The following is a 20,621-nucleotide window of genomic DNA, read 5'->3' on the forward strand; positions in this document are numbered from 1 at the left end:
CAGAATATCTGAGAAACGTAAAATGTTACAGACGTAAAAAGTGGGTATTTGGAATTTCCTGTAAATGTAAAGAAATATAGGTGATTTGTTTTTGGAAACTCCCCTTAAGGGAAAAAAAGGGGTGAAATTTTAAAATGAGAATTTCTACAGTATATATAAAAAAATGTAACATGTTACAGAAGTGACAATGGTATTTTTTATCTCTACTAAAATAAAGAAACGTGTATTTTTAGTTTTCGGAAATACCACTTGGGAGGAGGGGGGATTAACTGAAAATGGTGTTAATTTCTTTTAATTAGGCTACTGATATCTCAAAAATGAAGATGCTACGGGCGTGAAATTTGATGTTTGGAATCTGCTTTAAAAGTAAATAAACACGTATTTTCGGAAAATCCAATGAGGTGCGCGGGGGGGGGGTGAAAGAATTGAAAAATTAATTGACTTAATTGTATGAGAATATATACATCTGATAAAAATTAAGTTGTTACAGACGTGAAAATTGGTATTTGGATTTCCTTTAAAAACAAAGAAAAATGCGTTTCGGGGGGGGGGGGGGGCGGCAGGTGAAAAATCTTGCGGGGCGTGAGTCAAAAGAAATTCCTTTCACGAGGACGCATAAATCAAAACCTGAACAAGTTAGAGTCGTGATAGTTGGTATTTAGAAGATCGTTTACTATTAAAGAAACAATATTTTTTGCCGGAAAATTCACTTGTGGGGGGGCGGAGGTGAAAGGAAGTGGAAAAAAGTGAATTATTTTTATGGGGATTTTTATATCTCAAAAACTGAAGGTAATAGACGTGAACATTGGTGTTTGGAATCTCCTTTAACATAAAGAAACACGCCTTCTTTTAATTTTTTTTGGGGGGGGATAAATAAACTTTAATGCGGTGGGTTATAAATGGAGGTGAGACCAATTGATTTTACTGTTCATAATGTACTCATAAGGAGCCTCCGTTGCTCAGGCGGCTGCGCACCGGCCTATCACAACTGGGTTTCGTGGTTCAAATCTCGGTCACTCCATGTGATATTCGTGCTGGACAAAACAAGGCGGGACAGGTTTTTCTCCGGATACTCCAGTTTTCCCCGTCATCATTCATTCCAGCAACACTGTCCAATATTTCGTTTCATTTGTCATTCATCGGTCATTGCCCCAGAGGAGTGCTTCGGCAGCCAGCACAATTCCTATTGTCGCCGCTAAATGGGGCTTTATTCATTCCATTCCTGACCCTGTCGAATGACTGGAAACAGGCTGTAGATTTTCGTTGTACTTATTCTGATCATAAATCGATCATTTTTAATCTTTCCTGGGTTCGATTTCAACAGCCATCTTTTCTTTCGGAGAACGTTCTCAGATTACAGTAGACTCTTCTGACATATAAATAAAAATTTAAACACATTTGAAATAAACGATAGGAATGAGATTGCCCGTCAAATTGTTCACCTCTATAATATGGTCAATAATGCACGGAGGTATGTCATTCATATCGCCAGAAATCCCGCACACTTGCCTACGCGCGACAATGGTGCTGGTCACATTGTCAACAATGACAATGGCAGCAGATGTAATTTACCGCCAAGTAGCGGTCTTGCATCTTGCTGTGGTGTCCTGAACATCCACTAATAATAATAATAATAATAATAATAATAATGTTCTGGACCGTGGTCAAATTGTGCGGACCGCGCTGGAAACGGCTCCTGACCTGGTAATGACTGCGAATACAGTCCGTCCCCGGGTTCAATACCGCCAAGGCACCCAAGACGACACTACGCCGGATCTCCTTCAGGATTTGATCCATACTAAAAATGCTTATAGGAAAAGATGGCAAAGCTTTAGGGACCCAACTGACCGCGTGGAATACCTGGATCTAGCCCGGGAAGTACGAAATCGATTACTGGAAACAAAAACTGAAAATGTGAGGAACTTTGCCGTAATCTTTCAGAAAATGAGTCACATCGCAAATTTTGGTGGATTATCTCAGAAAACGAGTCAGATCGCGAATTTCGGAGGATTATATATAAAACGTTAAGCATTCAGTTATAAATTTCAGAATAATACCGTAGCGAAGCACGGGTATCTTGCTAGTATATATATAAAATAGCTTGTCCTGACTGACTGAATGATTCATCATCGCCGAGCCAAAACTACTGGACATAATGAAATGAAATTTTGGAGATACATTCATATTAAGATGTAGGTGCTCGCTAAGAGAGGATTTTTGGATATTCCTTCGCTAAGGGGGTGAAAAGGGGGGTGAAATTTTAAAATGAGTGTATCTATATCTCAAAACTTTAAAAGTTTACAGATGTAAAAATTGGTATTTAGAATCTTCTTTAAAAATAAGGAAACACGTATTTTTTTTGTTTTCAGAAAATACCAATAGGAGGGGTGAAAAAGGGTGAGAATGGGGGGAAATGGGTTGAATGCCTTTAATCAGGATACCAGTACTTATATCTCAGAAACTGAAGATATTACAGACCTGAAAATTGGTGCTTTTGATCTCTTTTAAAAATAAAGAAACACGTATTTTTTTGTTTCTGGAAAATCCAATTAACGGGGGGGGGGTGAAAAGGGGGTAATATTTTAAAATGAGTGTATCTATATCTCAAAACTTTTAAAGGTTAGAGATGTGAAAATTGGTATTTAGTATCTCCTTTAAAAACAAAGAAACACGTATATTTTGTTTTCGGAAAATCCCAATAAGAAGGAAGGGTGGAAAAGGTTGAAGAATGGGTCGAATGCCTTCAATGAGTCTACTTATATTTCAGAACCTGAAGATACTACAGACCTGAAAATTGGTATTTGGGATCTCCTTTAAAAATAAAGAAAGACGTATTTTTTTGTTTTTGGAAACTCCAATTAATGGGGGGGGGGGGTGGATGAACAGTGGGTGATTTTTTAAAATGAATGTATCTATATCTCAAAACTGTTAAAGTTTATAGATGTAAAAATTGGTATTTAGAATCTCCTTTAAAAATAAAGGAACACGTATTCTTTTGTTTTCGGAAAATCCCAATAGGAAGGGTGTAAAAGGGTGAATAATTGGTTGAATGCCTTTAATGAGGCTACTTATATTTCAGAACCTGAAGATATTACAGACCTGAAAATTGGTATTTGGGGTCTACTTTAAAAGTAAAGAAACACTTATTTTTTTCGTTTTTGGAAAATCCACTATTGGTGGGTGAAAAGGGGGCGTGAATTTTTTAAAATTAGTGTGTCTACATCTTAAAACTTTAAATTTACAGATGTAAAAATTGGTAGTTAGAATCTCCTTTAAAAATAAAGGAACACGTATTCTTTTGTTTTCGGAAAATCCCAATAGGAGGGGTGTAAAAGGGTGAAAATGGGCTGAATGCCTTTAATGAGGATACATATATCTCAGAAACGGAAGATATTACAGAACTGAAAATTTGTATATGGGATCTTCTTTAAAAACAAAGAAACACGTATATTTTAGTTTTTGGAAAATCCAATTAGTGGCGGTTAAACAGAAGTGACAAATTGGGGCGAATTTTTTGAAAGACTATATCTCCAGAATATCTTGGAAACGTAAAATGTTACAGTCGTAAAAAGTGGGTGTTTGGAATCTCATGTAAATGTAAAGAAACATGGGTGATTTGTTTTTGGAAACTCCTTTTAAGGGGAACTCAAAAGGGGTGAAATTTTAAAATGAGAAGTTTTACAGTATGTCTAAAAAAACGTAACGTGTTACAGAAGTGAAAAATGGATATTTTATCTCTATTAAACATAAAGAAACGTGTATTTTTAGTTTTCGGAAATATCACTTGGTTGGAGGGGGGGGGGGGGGTATAAAGGTTTCTAAAAATGGTGTTGAATTCTTTTAATTAGGCTACTGATATCTCAAAAATAAAGATGTTACGGACGTGAAATTTGATATTTGCAATCTGCTTTAAAAGTAAAGAAACACGTATTCTTGGAAAATCCATGGGGGGGGGGGGGGTGAAAGAATTGAAAAAATAATTGACTTAATTGTATGAGAATACATACATCTAATAAAAACTAAAGTTGTTACAGATGTGAAAATTCGTATTTGGATCTCCTTTAAAAACAAAGAAAAACGCGTTTGGTGGGGGTGAACCATCTTGGGGGGCGGGAGTGTAAAGGAGTTGAAATCCTTTCATTGAGTTTACTGTACTTAATGTACTTATAAGGATCCTCCGTTGCTCAGGCGGCAGCACGCCGGCCTCTCACAGCTGGGTTCCGTGGTTCAAATCCCGCTCACTCCATGTGACGTTCGTGCGGGACAAAACGGAGGCGGGACAGGTTTTCTCCGCATACTCCGGTTTTCCCTGTCATCATTCATCCCAGCAACATATAATAATAATAATAATAATAGTAATAATAATGTTCCGGACTGTCGTCAAATGTGCGGACCGCGCTGGAAACGGCTCCTGGACGGGTAATGACTAAGAATGCAGTCCGGCCGCGGGTTCAGTGCCGCCAAGGCACCCAATATGACACCACGCCGGATCTCCTGAAGGATTTTATCGATATTAGAAATGATTATAGGAAAAGATGGCAAAGATTTACGGACCCAGCTGGCCGGGAGGAACACCTGAGTGTAGTCCGGGTAGTACGAAATCGATTGCTGGGAAGAAAGATTGAAAAATGTGAGGAAACGTGCCGTATTCTAATAGAAAACGAGTCAGATCGGGAATTTTGGTGGATTCTCGCTGAAAACGAGTCGGATCGCGAATTTCGGCTGATTATATATCTAAAACGATAAGCATTCAATTATAAATTTCCGTAAAATACCGTAGCGAAGCACGGGTATCTTGCTAGTGTATATATATATATATGCACAGTAGAACCTCGATAATTCAAAATCGGTTAATTCAAAATCCCACGTAATTTGAAGAAGTTCTCGTTCCCGGATACATGAGATGCAGTTTTGCATGTTATTTAAATTGTTTAATTCGAAATATGGATAATTCGTAATTCGAAGTACAATGTCGGCCCCATTACCAAAATTCAGACTTTTAATTCAAAACTGCCTTTATTTTAAAACAATAGTATGTTACAGAGTAATTTCAACTCGAAATTTATCCGCGTCATAATAGAACGCGTGTTCCGGAACGTGGAGGGGTAGCTTTCCGCACTTACACTCACTTCGGTGGGTCTACAGTGCGCTTCATGATTGCCAAGTTGAATGAAATCTGAATTCTTTTGTATTCAACCTTTTAATGGAATGCCGTAATATCACGCAACAGGCATTGTGCGGGAAAACAGAATGCGCGAACGCTGGCGATGCCGACAGTTGACGAAAAAGCGTGGCTCATATAATAAATTCGTAGGCACCGAACAATACTGTAATTGAAATAATAACATTAAGTTATTTATTAGACCACCTAATCAATACAAAATCGTCTTGGATGATTTATATAAATTTGTTAGCTAATAGTGGTACATGTTTCGCCTTCCTTGAAGGCATCATCAGCCATAGTCTTAACCTTCAATTAAAAATAAGCGTCTAAATAACATGTAGTAATGAAATGAATTTTAAAATCTTGAAGAGATTTGAAGTAAAATAACATTAAAAATAACAATGATGGTTTGAAAATACAATGTGATGAGATACAATAGTGGAAGTATTAACAAAATTAACATTAGAAGGCTGCTAAAATAAGTACAATGGATAAAACAACAGATTGTTATACAACAAGTAGTAAGATTGCATAAAAGTAAAGTTGATAGTCTGGCGGTTATAATTAGACGATGGCGAAAAATCTTATATAATCAAAGTAAAGAAGAGAGAATAAAAGTCAAAGTTAGTCGAGAGATCCGAAGTTAATCATGATCTTGAAGATAAAAGACGAAAGTCAGATGCATATGGTGAAGTTGTAGAACACGTTGAGGATATGAAGTTGGTGAATAGAAGTTGAAGAACAGTTTCAAATAGGATCACTATGGACCATCTCAAAATTTGAAGTGATGTTCAAATGTTGTAAATTGTGAGTTTGTAGATATTCTAGTTGAAAAAGCATATAAAAGTGGAATCTGTAAATGGAAGCAAGAAACAAAGAGTTAATTGTGTGAAAAGATATTTGAAAGATATTGAAGTAGAATCGTATGCACTTACCATTTGACGGTGACAAAGATAGCTTGTAATATTATGAGTTAGAAGTATTTGCAACAGTAGATTTCTTGCTACGTGTGTTATAACTGAAGTTTTGTGCTGGAGGGGGATCTGTTTGCATTGACGTAACTATTGGAGGGGGGCTGCTATTGGTGGGAGGGAAGGAAGAGAGTGTATTACTGCGTGTGTTGTAACGGTGTAAGGCTATTGGAGGGAGCGATGTTACGGTGGGTGTGGCTATGGGTTTATTGGTTGTATTTGAATTAGAGGTACTAGCGGCGGGGGGAAGGGAGGGGGGTATATTAGCTGTAGGGGAGGTGGAACTCTAATTGATGTGAGGTTGAAGATTTTTAAGAATTTGTTGGTGAGGGAAGTTGATTCTCGTAATAAAATAAGAATCTGTTCATACAAGGGGCTTTTTTTATCAATAGTGTCATTTAGATTTTTATCTTTATTAAAATGTTGGTCGAGGAAAATAAATAAGTTTTCATATTCTGTCATGAGTTTGCTTTTATCGACTCTTTTTAGGATATGGAGGTCTTGTTCTATTGTGGTGAATTTATGCCCGGTGTCCCTCATATGGTTGGCCATTGCGGAGAATTTGTTGTGTCTTTGGGCATTGTAATGCTCGGCGTATCTGGTAGAGAAGCTGCGGCCAGTTTGGCCAACATAAGAAAAATTACATGTAGAGCATTTCAATCTGTATATTCCTGATCCAGAGTAACTATTGTCTGTGATGTTAATAGGGTTGTGATTGAAGAATAAATTACGATTAGTGTTTTTTGTTGTGTAGGCTATTTTTATTTCGTGCTTCATTAATGAATTGGTTATCGGGTAAATGCTATGGTTAGTGAACGTGAATTTAGCGTATTTTGGTTTGACGGGTTTTAATGGAGTTAAATTGGTAGCTAGTTTCAGTTTGGTTTTATTGATGATTTTATCAATCATACTCGTGTTAAATCCATTGAATTTAGCTATTTCCTTGATGAATAGTAATTCTTTCTTTAAATTAATAGAGGACATAGGGATCTTTAATGCTCTATATATTAAACTGTGGTAAGTGGCTTTTTTATGTGAGTTGGGATGTAAAGAATCATTTTTTATGGTTGTTGGAGAAAAGGTGGGTTTTCTGTATATTTGGAAGTCGAATTTGTTCAATACTCGTGTGATTTTGATATCTAAGAAGTTCAAAGAGTTATTGAACTCATCTTCTTTAGTGAATTTAATATTATTATCTAAGTTGTTGAGGAATGATAGTATGTTATTGCTGTTGTTGATTTGTTTATCAATGATAGCTATGGTATCATCAACATAGCGATGCCAAAGACAGAGTCCGTTGATGTTATTAATAATCTTACTATGTTCGAGATTATCTAAGTATATATCGGCTAGTATTCCAGATAACGGGTCTCCCATCGCTAGACCTTCTTGTTTGTAAATTTTCTTATTGAAGGTAAAATAGTTGTTGTCTAAAACGAAATTAAGTAATTTTAACCATTTATCAATTTCGATTTTACTCAATGTGCTATGTTTCAACAGATTGTTTTTTATGATGTTAATAGTATTGTTGATAGGGATATTAGTATACATGTTAGTGATGTCAAAAGAACATAAAATGTGGTTTGGTTGTAGACTGAACTTATTTAGGGAATTACAAAGTTTGATCGAGTTCTTTATGGGGTTGGAGTTGTGAAATTTGAAGTGTTTTTTTTTAGGAATTTGTGTAGGAATTGAGAGGTTTTATAGGTAGGACTATTGATACAGTGATCTGACTGCCCAAAATTCATAAAAATGATGTCCCCATTCGGCCTATAATTAATAGTATCAATAGTCCTACCTATAAAACCTCTCAATTCCTACACAAATTCCTAAAAAACACTTCAAATTTCACAACTCCAACCCCATAAAGAACTCGATCGAACTTTGTAATTCCCTAAATAAGTTCAGTCTACAACCAAACCACGTTTTATGTTCTTTTGACATCACCAACATGTATACTAATATCCCTATCAACAATACTATTAACATCATAAAAAACAATCTGTTGAAACATAGCACATTGAGTAAAATCGAAATTGATAAATGGTTAAAATTACTTAATTTCGTTTTAGACAACAACTATTTTACCTTCAATAAGAAAATTTACAAACAAGAAGGTCTAGCGATGGGAGACCCGTTATCTGGAATACTAGCCGATATATACTTAGATAATCTCGAACATAGTAAGATTATTAATAACATCAACGGACTCTGTCTTTGGCATCGCTATGTTGATGATACCATAGCTATCATTGATAAACAAATCAACAACAGCAATAACATACTATCATTCCTCAACAACTTAGATAATAATATTAAATTCACTAAAGAAGATGAGTTCAATAACTCTTTGAACTTCTTAGATATCAAAATCACACGAGTATTGAACAAATTCGACTTCCAAATATACAGAAAACCCACCTTTTCTCCAACAACCATAAAAAATGATTCTTTACATCCCAACTCACATAAAAAAGCCACTTACCACAGTTTAATATATAGAGCATTAAAGATCCCTATGTCCTCTATTAATTTAAAGAAAGAATTACTATTCATCAAGGAAATAGCTAAATTCAATGGATTTAACACGAGTATGATTGATAAAATCATCAATAAAACCAAACTGAAACTAGCTACCAATTTAACTCCATTAAAACCCGTCAAACCAAAATACGCTAAATTCACGTTCACTAACCATAGCATTTACCCGATAACCAATTCATTAATGAAGCACGAAATAAAAATAGCCTACACAACAAAAAACACTAATCATAATTTATTCTTCAATCACAACTCTATTAACATCACAGACAATAGTTACTCTGGATCAGAAATATACAGATTGAAATGCTCTACATGTAATTTTTCTTATATTGGCCAAACTGGCCGCAGCTTCTCTACCAGATACGCCGAGCATTACAATGCCCAAAGACACAACAAATTCTCCGCAATGGCCAACCATATGAGGGACACCGGGCATAAATTCACCACAATAGAACAAGACCTCCATATCCTAAAAAGAGTCGATAAAAGCAAACTCATGACAGAATATGAAAACTTATTTATTTTCCTCGACCAACATTTTAATAAAGATAAAAATCTAAACGACACTATTGATAAAAAAAGCCCCTTGTATGAACAGATTCTTATTTTATTACGAGAATCAACTTCCCTCACCAACAAATTCTTAAAAATCTTCAACCTCACATTAATTAGAGTTCCCACCTCCCCTACAGCTAATATACCCCCCTCCCTTCCCCCCGCCGCTAGTACCTCTAATTCAAATACAACCAATAAACCCATAGCCACACCCACCGTAACATCGCTCCCTCCAATAGCCTTACACCGTTACAACACGCGCAGTAATACACTCTCTTCCTTCCCTCCCACCAATAGCAGCCCCCCTCCAATAGTTACGTCAACGCAAACAGATCCCCCTCCAGCACAAAACTTCAGTTATAACACACGTAGCAAGAAATCTACTGTTGCAAATACTTCTAACTCATAATATTACAAGCTATCTTTGTCACAGTCAAATGGTAAGTGCATACGATTCTACTTCAATATCTTTCAAATATCTTTTCACACAATTAACTCTTTGTTTCTTGCTTCCATTTACAGATTCCACTTTTATATGCTTTTTCAACTAGAATATCTACAAACTCACAATTTACAACATTTGAACATCACTTCAAATTTTGAGATGGTCCATAGTGATCCTATTTGAAACTGTTCTTCAACTTCTATTCACCAACTTCATATCCTCAACGTGTTCTACAACTTCACCATATGCATCTGACTTTCGTCTTTATCTTCAAGATCATGATTAACTTCGGATCTCTCGACTAACTTTGACTTTTATTCTCTCTTCTTTACTTTGATTATATAAGATTTTTCGCCATCGTCTAATTATAACCGCCAGACTATCAACTTTACTTTTATGCAATCTTACTACTTGTTGTATAACAATCTGTTGTTTTATCCATTGTACTTATTTTAGCAGCCTTCTAATGTTAATTTTGTTAATACTTCCACTATTGTATCTCATCACATTGTATTTTCAAACCATCATTGTTATTTTTAATGTTATTTTACTTCAAATCTCTTCAAGATTTTAAAATTCATTTCATTACTACATGTTATGTAGACGCTTATTTTTAATTTAAGGTTAAGACTATGGCTGATGATGCCTTCAAGGAAGGCGAAACATGTACCACTATTAGCTAACAAATTTATATAAATCATCCAAGACGATTTTGTATTGATTAGGTGGTCTAATAAATAACTTAATGTTATTATTTCAATCAAATATCATCAATACGGACCAAAAATGGTATTTACTACATGTAATACTGTAATTGCCGATGAAACTGCATTGCTTTATTTTAATGCGAGCCCAAACGGTCTTATGGTTTTGCAATTGCAATGCACATGGAAGCGAGAAACTTTATCCCCTCGTCATAGAAAAGTTCGATAAGCTACAATGTTTTAATGGCGTCGGACACTTTCCATGCCAGTACAAAGCATCTAAAAATGCAAACAGTACAGATATCCAAAAAATAATGCATTTGCACAGGGGAACCAGCATAATTTATCGTCGTCTTTGAATTGTGTGATTTTTTTTCTTTCGTTGCGTGAGGTTATGTTTGTCAGTGATTTATCCAAGTGCATTATTTGAACATTGTAAATGCACCTTGTTGGATACATTTCGGAAATAGTTTTTCCATGGCATTGGAAAGGTTTAAACTGTGAATCGAGGTGATTGCATGTATTAATAGGTCTTAGAATTCTTTGTGACGCGGCAAGTATTTATTTCTGAAGTACGAGAGAAGTGCCATGGCGGGAAATCGTACAAGGATAGAGTCATAGGAAAGTTTGATTTTAAGGGCATTGGGTACTTTCTGTGTAAATACAAGGCATCTAAAATGCATACAGTATAGTACTCCAATGAATAAAGCACTTGCACATGGGAGCCAGCATAGATTTCTCCTCGTCTTTGAATCGTGCTTTTTTTTTCTTTCTTTCGTTGCGTGAGGTTATATTTGCCTGTGAGATATGCAAGTGCATTATTTGAATGCTGTAAATGCACCTTTTTGGATACATTTTGGAAAAAAGTTCTTTTTTCATGGCATTTGAAAGGTATAAACTGTGAATCAAGGTTAACTGCATGCAGTAACGGGCCTTAGAATATTTCGTAACGTGGCAAGGGTTGGTACTTCTGAATTGCGAATTGGCGGTTAATTCGAAATCACGTAATTCGAAGTCCGATTTTTGAGTCTCAGCGACTTCGAATTAACGAGGTTTTACTGTATATATATATATATACCTGTGTGGGCCTTCCAGAACAGCCTGGATGCTTGATGGATCCAGGAACCTCGCGAAATGGAAGACTCGAGATTAATAGTCGAGTAATTTCCGCCGTCCCATGCGGTGCGACTACGGGTAGAAGAAAGAAGGGCCGGCCCAGCGCTTAAGTGTTGCTTGCGATTGGCGCGGTCGAGCGTAAGGGGGTGGGGCGATGGGTGACGAGCTCGGCTAGTAGCAAGTTGGCATGGCGGACGCTATAACCATTACAATATATATATATATATATATACATATATAGTGGCTTTAATTCAGTTCATTTATTGCTTTATGTTAAATACGCATTTCTTTATTTTTAAATGTGGCTTTAATCCAGTTCATTTATTTCTTTATGTTAAATACGCGTTTCTTTATTTTTAAATGTGATTTCAAATACCCCTTTATACGCCTGTAACATGTTAAGTCGACGAGATATATTCAGTTTAAAAATTCACCCCAGTTTTCACTTTTTTCACCCCCCTTAAATGGATTTTCCAAAAACAAAAAAAATTGTGTTTATTTTTAAAGGAGATTCTGTGTACCAATTTTCACGTCTGTAACAACTTCAGTTTTTGAAATATAAGTATCCATATAAGAGGGATTCCACCCTTTTGCTCTTATTTTTACTCCCCTTAAGTGGATTTTCCAAAAACAAAATAATTACGCGATTCTTCATTTTTAAAGGAGATTCCAAATACCAATTTTCACGTCTTTGAAGTTTTCAGTTTTTGAGATATAGATATACTCATTTTAAAAATTCAGCCCCATTTTCTCTCCCTTAGCGACAGAATATCCAAAAATCCTTCCTTAGTGAGTATGGACACTGTAATATAAATGTATTCTCAAAATTTCATTTTTTTATGTCCAGTAGTTTTGGCTCGTCGATGATGAGTCGGTCAGTAAGGACATGTTATTTTATATATATAGATATAGATTTTTGCAGCAGTTCAAGAATTATTTTATTCTGAGCCATGAAGATTTAAGCTGGGTTCTTGATCCATTTATGGAGGTTTCATATTTCATTCCCTTAAAATTTTAAAGCACTAAGTGATCCTAAGGGTTATGAACATTGACAGTAAAAATTTATCAAGTACATTTGGACAAATGTTAGTTTTCAGTAAGGAAGACATTAAAAATTTATCAAGCACATTTGGACAAATGTTAGTTTTCAATATGGAATGTATAAATTATTAGCTCTGAGATGGCAGTTAATGTGTTATTTTATGCTTGCAATAGGTGTGTGAACAGAGATATGTGAAGTATACTGAAATTAAGATGTTAGGGAGGGGAAAAAGGTTAGAAAACAATAGTTGTGAGAGACAAACTTGCTGATCATTAATCAAAACTCACCATTTATTCTGCTAGTACTAAAGAAGTGTGCTTTAGTTTCAGTTTTGTAGTATTTTGGATTTAAGAAATGTTTCAGAGTTTCCATACAGATTTCTGCTTCGAATATGATTAAGTTATTGTAATTGTATACTTACAGCTTCTGTGATTTGATTAATAAGCTGTACAAAGGGCACTAGGAAAGTTTTGCAATATGCAAAAATGGTTGGCTGGACACCCCTGTTATGGTGAGGAATGAATAGAGGGGTGAAAGCTGGTCTAGAAAACAGCAAGGCACGACCCTTCACACCAGTTGTTACCAAGTAGTGGGACTGAAAGCAACTTAAGATGTCAGTGTGGTCTAAAGGTGAATATCACTCAATTATCCGCTACAATTTTGCTCGTGGATTAACTGTTGACCAGTGCCTGGAGGAAATGACTCCTGTGTTGGAGGAAGACTGTCCACATCGGACAACAATTTTACGCTGGTACAAAGAGTTCCAGGAGGGAAATTTTAGGGTTGAAGGCGATCCTCATTCTGGGCGACCGTCTGAATCAGTGACTGAGGAAAACATTGAAGCTGTGAGGAAAATGTTACAGCAAGAGAGGTGGTTGACATATTGGTAGGGAGAAGAGACCCTCCACATCCCTGCACCAGCTATTCATTCAATTCTACACGACCATCTCCATGTTAGAAAGGTTTGTTCCCTTTGGGCGCCCCATTCACTTTCAGAAGAACAAAGGGCACATCGAGTGAAATGGTGCCGAAAAATGCTAAAACAGTTTCAAATGGAACTTCGCGTAACAGCAATAGCCTCGTTACAGGTGACAAAACTTGGCTTTATTATTACGATGACCCAACGAAATCCCAGAACAAGGTGTGGCTGTTTGAAGATGAGGGTACTCCTGTGACTGCGAAAGTCGAGGTCAGTGAAGAAAAGGATGATTGCAGTATTCTTCACTAAACGGGGCATCCTGACTCTGGTTGTGCTAGAAACACAAAGGACAGTTACTGTGAAGTGGTACAGTGAGACTTGTCTGCCTCAGGTCATCCAGGCGCTCTCAATTAGCTCCGTCCAAGGTCACGGCTCAACACTTGGCTCTTGCATCACGACAATGCTCCAGCACATCGTGCTAATGTAACAATTGATTTTCTTGCCAGATCAGGGTTGACTATGCTTGATCACCCTCCATACTCTCCTTATCTTGCCCCATGTGACTTCGCACTCTTCCCAGAAGTGAAGATGAAGCTGAAAGGGCAGCGTTTTGCATCCGATGAGGAGCTTCTGGCAGCATGGGATCAAGAGTGTGAAAATGTAATCGAAGAAAAGTGGCAGAGTTTGTTCTGTGACTGGTTGCGACGTATGGAGAAGTGTATTGAGTGTGGTGGAAATTATTTTGAAAAAGTCTAAAGCATTCACTCACATTGCAAAACTTTCCTAGTGCCCTTTGTTTATAATTTTGCGAGTGTAAGCATTTTGATGTACAATGTAGGGTTATGGATAAAGTTGGTGCTCTATCAATAGGAGAAGATTCATTGAGCACTGGGGTTGATATTTAGTTTCCTAATTAGAGCAGTATCCTTTGTGTTTGTATACATGCAGGAGACTGCCTGAAATTGAACTGCTGTTTTTAATTCGTGTCTAATTTTTCTAGTAAAATTAACTTTGTCTGTTGTTTACTTGTAGAGAACTTATTGACTTGCTAAACAAGTATGAAAGTTTATGGCAGTGTTTGGCCAATGTAGAGAAACAATCTCATGACCCAGAACGACTGTTTAAAAATAGAGGAGCACAGTTGTTAAAAGAGGAGCATGATCGCCGGCTCTCCAGTAAGGTAAGTTCTGCTTTTTCTCTTGAAACCTGATTGAAAATAATACTGTATTACAGTAAAATTGTATTTATCTTGGAAGTCTGTAAAATTAATCTTCAGTCCTCGCTGAGAAGGTTGCGATGAAGTGGGGAACTAAGTCTCCAGCCTTCTTCCTGCACCCTTCCATTGAAACAAGCTGATGTTGCCATTGCAGATTCTTCACTACTGTGTAGTTGAAAAGTTATCGCCTGCCTGCTTCATTCTGTTGTCAGACTTGGTTTCCGTGTTATTAAAACTAATGAAGAAATTAAATCCATGCAACATGCATACTGTCTTCCTAATAAGTATTATTCGATGCCATGTTTTTAGGAAAGCAGTTATCATTCAATGCCACAGAATCTGGAGTGTCTGGCATCCCACTGGTCACATTCCTGATGCTAGCTATCTTCTCAGAAATAAACAGTGGAGTTATTGGTTTGTTTTTAATTCAAGAAAGGAACTTGTCATAATTGCTGTGGAAAGTTGAGGCATAAGTCCTCATATGTCTTTCAAGTTATGAGGACTTTAACTGAAGTTTACTGAAGAACTTGCTATATGTGGACAAGGCCCACAGTATTGACTCAGTCGATGGTGAATATTATGTATTAGCATTAGCTTTTTTTAACTTTAATTTCATTCAGATAGTTATAATAGTCTTATTTCTTCTGGATTACATCTGACATGTTAATGCTGTTTTATTTTGTCCTTTGGTTACAAGGCAGCTGCAGATTCTTTTGTATGTTTCGTATAGTAAATATTCTACTGTATGTCTGGCTGGGTGATCTTGCTAGGTTTTGGGGTAGACCATACAGCCAATGTCTCAGTGAGTGTTGGGCAGCGGTAAATCGAATCCCTAAGGGGATCAATGGCTCTATCCAGATAAGTCCCTTTAGGTGGAGTGGTCTCTTGGATGGAGAAAATGCCACTTGAATCCATAAAACAGCATGTGTTCTCTGTGTTAGGAGCGGCTGCAGTTCTTATGCTGGACAGCACCAGTATAGGGAATGTCTGAGGTGGATGTTGACTTGTGTAACAATGGCAAGGAGAATGGCATGGGAGAAGGCAATGGTAAACCACTCCTGCATGAGGAAAATGGATGAAACAAATGAATTTATAGTACGTGAAGGTTGGATGGTACTCATCATACTACTGAGGAAGAACCTATGAATTTTCAGGCGACTGGTGATGCCAATGATGCAGCAAAGACTGTGGATGCTGCTATTCAAGAAAAGAGAATCTGAAGCAATAAGAACAGTTTGCTTGTGGGTACATGTAATGAGCGGAGTATGAAACAAATCAAATTAGACATTTTGAAAGAAGAAACAAGCTGAAATTGATATTTTAGGTGTCATAGAATTAAAATGGCCTCAGGTTGGTCATTTTCAGTCAAGAGAATACATAATGTTCTACTCAGGGCATGAGAATCAGACAATATGATTTGGCTTTTGTGATCAACAGTAGGATTGCAAGACCTGTTCTGGGTTACAGTGCTGTAAGTGATTGAGTGATGTCTATAAGCTTCAGGAGTCAGCCTTTTAATATATTTTATATTTTATATTTATATTTTATATTCTATATTATATTTTATACTTAATTCTATTTATTTACTGGTATTTATTTAATCTGCACATAGAGGAAGAAATTATTCATTGTGTTTTCATCATGTTCTAATAATGATCAGGAAACGCATACTAACTTTCTATGGGCACATACAGAGAATGGACTGCAACAGACTTACAAAGAAAATCTTTGATGTAGTAAACAGGTCAAGCAAGAAAACAAATTGGTATCATGAAATAGAGGAAGACTTCAGGCAGGTGGGGATCAACAAGCAAATGATTTTTTTTTTTTTTTTTTGCTAGGGGCTTTACGTCGCACCGACACAGATAGGTCTTATGGCGACGATGGGATAGGAAAGGCCTAGGAATTGGAAGGAAGCGGCCGTGGCCTTAATTAAGGTACAGCCCCAGCATTTGCCTGGTGTGAAAATGGGAAACCACGGAAAACCATTTTCAGGGCTGCCGATAGTGGGATTCGAACCTACTATCTCCCGGATGCAAGCTCACAGCCGCGCGCCTCTACGCGCACGGCCAACTCGCCCGGTAACAAGCAAATGATAGGAGACAGAAAATAATTCAGAAACAAAATTAGGAATACGAAATTTATAGTAAATGTGATGAAGAAGACAGGAACATTGTGGACAGAACAAAGGAACAGGAGCATAGCCAAAGGATGAAGAGATTTTGGGAAGAGAAGAGGAAGAAGGGAAAGAAGTGAAAATTGTCATCATGAGATATTAGAGTTCAAACACTGTGCATAAGGGCAAAAATGATATGAATGAATGAAATTTAAAATGTGAGAAAAAGTAACATAATATAAATTTGGAGAGAGAGAGAGAGATGTACAGAAGAAAAATACAAGAAACAGAAATGAAGCAAAATATAAGTACATAAATTAATAGATGAAAAAACATGATCTGAACTTGTATGTCTAGTTTTTGCCATTGTTGATACTGTCAGAAGGTCAGCGATAGTCCCGGAGAAGGCTCTGTGTGGGAATCTGAAGGTGATGTTTCATTTTCTGGAATTCTTCCCCAGTCACAGCTTGGAGAAGGCTGCAGGCTACAAGAATAAATCACAGAGCCACTTCTTCCATGCCTTGTGCACACTCTGTACAGAGGGACTCGTACACTCCGCGAAAGATGAAATCCGGGCACATAGTGTTGAAAATTGATCTTCATTCATATGGGTCTTTGCAGTCCAGTCTTCATTCCAGGTTTACAATCCTGAGTGATTTTCTTTCATCAGTTTTTGAGCCAGCAATTAATTAATACGATATTTGTACATGGCTTCGATCTCTGTAAATCTTTTGCCACTATTTGCACCATATGATATGAACCTGCGTGTAATTGTAATTGCGGGAGTGTAAAGTGTTGAATGCGAGGTAAGGAACTTTAAGGACGACACAAACACCCAGTCCCGAGGCCAGGGATATTAATCATTTACAATTAAAAACCCCTGACTCGGCCAAGAATCGAACCCGGTGCTGTCGGGTGACAGGCGGACGCGTTTCCCCCTACGGTGTAGGACGATTTCTGGTTTTCAGTTGGGTTGATATTATGATGATGATGATGATGATGATGATGATGCTTGTTGTTTAAAGGGGCCTAACATCTGTCATTGGCCCTCGGGTTGGTGTAATTCTGTGGATATTTTGATGAATTGGAAATGATTTATTGGCCTTAATTTTATATGCTAAATGGACTAGATTGTTCATATGGCATAATCTGGTGGAAGGATGTGGTTGAGGATTGGAAACCAGTTCAGTGGGTTGGTTTTATATGATACTGGTGATTATTCACATTATCTGATTCAGGACAGTGTCAGTTTTCTTGGTTTACAAAAAGGTATCGGTCCAATATCTAGCCTTGCACTGGTGTCATTCTAACACAATACCCTTCCACCAACAGTCTGTCCGCAAATGAGTTATACCACTTGTAAAGGAGAGTCAAATGATGGCGTCTGGGGTAGGTGATTGCTATGAGCTTCCTGTCAGTATAGCTATAAGATGGATTCACTAGTATCGCAAAATAGGAAATTGCAGTAGGCGTGTTAGTAGTGGATTGTGGCATGTTTAAACACCAGCCCAGGATAATGAGCTGGTGAATGCATCACATCAGAATCCGAGGATACTATTCGGTGATTACTCTGTTCCACTGCTGGCTTCCATAGTAAAAGCAAAGCCATTAAGTCAAAGCTGACTGACAAACATCAGCTGTACCACCTAGCATTTGTCTAGTAAAATATCAGTTGCGACTGGGTAAATGTTATTTCCTCTGACAAATTTTCATTTTCCTTGGTGAATGATGGTCTGGTACATGTGTATTGATCATCGGGTGCTCAATACAAGCCCCAGCAGGTCAAGGAGTCTTCCCATAGTGGTTGCGTGTCTTTACCAATATGGGGGTCTTGTGTCCTCCCTTGGACTTGAATGTTTCACAGGATACAAGGTCGGCTAGATGCACCCCAAGATATTCATATTATGAGTAATATTATGGTCCCATCAGTGTGACAATATCCTGAAGGAGTAATTCACTTTCAACAAGACCATTTTTCCATACACACCAGTCCGATGACCTAGATGTTAGGACCTTTTAAACAACAGCAATGGTCCAGAGATGGTTCCCCAAATTGGACAAAATCAATCTTAAGACTGGCCTCCTTGCCACCTGGATCTCAGCCCAGTCGAAAACATGTGGGCTGAGACAAAGCACGTCATGAGGGAGAACTGGCCTGACCCCACTTTCAGATCCCAAGATGACCTTTGGGTTCTAGACTTTGATGCTTGGGAGTAGGTTGCCGAGAGCAAGCAATATATTGCTCATTTCATGGCTTCTGTTCCTCATAAACCTCTAATGGTAATTGAAGCCAAAGTCCTCTGTATGAGTTACCAGACAAGCTCGTGGTGTGGTTTGGATGCTGTGTAAAAATATATGTTCTGCCCACTGTAAAATTGTCAGCAGTCACTCTCTCACTACGGTGAGATATATAATTCCACCAGGGTTCAGTTAGCTGCCTCCCCCACGGAATCATGATGGTAATGTCAAACATAAAAACATTGAACACACGAAAAAGGTACAGACTTGGATTCAAGCCACAATATTGTTAACCGTGGTATCCGTCACTATCCAACAGTTTTACAGGCTGAGCTATTATGTACGTCACAGGTCACCAACAGCAATTCTTATTATCTGTCTATTGCCTTCAGTCATAGGAATCACAGCCGAGGCCATTTATGTTATGGTTAATGTCAGATCAAAAATTAGATGGATGGCTTGTCCGGCGTTTGCTCTATGGTTAATGTAGCGATGAACTAACATTTTCAGTGCATTAAACGATAAAAGAATGTGTCTAATTACACGCGAGTAAGTAATAACAAAAACAAAATATGCCTTATCTGTACACTCACCATTTTACCGATCCTAGTAATGAACCAAATACTATTGTACATACTAATATACAGAGAAATTAAACAAAATAAGGGAATTACTCTAACTCTTCCCCTTTAATATTGTTAGTGTATTCCTAAAAGCGACTATGCTTACAGGTTGTTCTAGTTAGCAATTTAAAATAAGGGTGGCGAGCAGTGGATGAATCGAATCACGGCGGTTTATACCCCTTCCCCCATTTACAGCGCGTCTACCAATCATGCTACTATATCCCACTATCAGAGTAGGTCGCATAACCTCCAATTAATGATGAGGTATGATATTAATGGGTTTATTGGAAAGATAGCTGCTCCTTTACCTTCTAGAAACAATTTTCTGTGCTATTTGTTGTTTATAGGTGGGCCGGCACAAGGTTGCACTTGACAGTTGTAGTTCACGTTGGCACTACTACAAAAATAATTGAAGAACGTCACCCGTCAATCAGAACGACCAATCCAATTCTTTTTATGTCAGACGGAGTTATGCATTTTATACATGTTAGTTCGTATTAATTTTGTATAGCGCATGCAACCTTTTATTTACTTAACTAAAACGTAAGCATTTTATTTAAAAAATGTAATGTTTAAGCGAGCTGCAAAATAAAGCTGTACTATTTTCATTTGGTTGTTGTTGGCAATGTGGCTAGTATAGTGGTGCCATCTATAACTACCTTGACTTCCGTATTGAAGTGTTGCCGCTTGTCTGTCATCGCTAGCACATGGTCAGGTGTGATTCGCGTGTTGATGAAATTGTTGTGTGTGTGTGTGTGTGTGTGTGTGTGTGTGCGTGTGTGTGCGTGCGTGCGTGCGTGTGTGTGTGTGTGTGTGTGTGTGTGTGTGTGTGAGATGACTGAAGTTTTTTTTGTAACTAATGCAGTGCATTGTCATGGAAACGACAACATAGTGACGAATCGGGAAGTGATAATCCTTTGCGCCGAGGAGTGCCCCTTAATAGTTAGGGAATTCGTATGCTTGCGTGG

The 20,621-nt window shown here is 37.4% G+C and overlaps 1 protein-coding gene across 3 annotated transcripts in view; it reads left to right on the forward strand.

Moving 5' to 3' along the window:
• LOC136884942 (protein regulator of cytokinesis 1) overlaps positions 1-20,621 on the forward strand; it is a 165,301-nt gene that overhangs the window by 44,454 nt on the left and 100,226 nt on the right. For all 3 annotated transcript variants that reach the window (XM_067157290.2, XM_067157281.2, XM_067157273.2), the window contains exon 4: positions 14,493-14,640. In XM_067157290.2, coding sequence (XP_067013391.2) covers positions 14,493-14,640 — 148 coding nt within the window. The remainder of the gene's footprint in view (positions 1-14,492; positions 14,641-20,621) is intronic.

The sequence above is a fragment of the Anabrus simplex genome, chromosome 1 (assembly GCF_040414725.1).
Source record: "Anabrus simplex isolate iqAnaSimp1 chromosome 1, ASM4041472v1, whole genome shotgun sequence".
Taxonomy (NCBI): domain Eukaryota; kingdom Metazoa; phylum Arthropoda; class Insecta; order Orthoptera; family Tettigoniidae; genus Anabrus; species Anabrus simplex.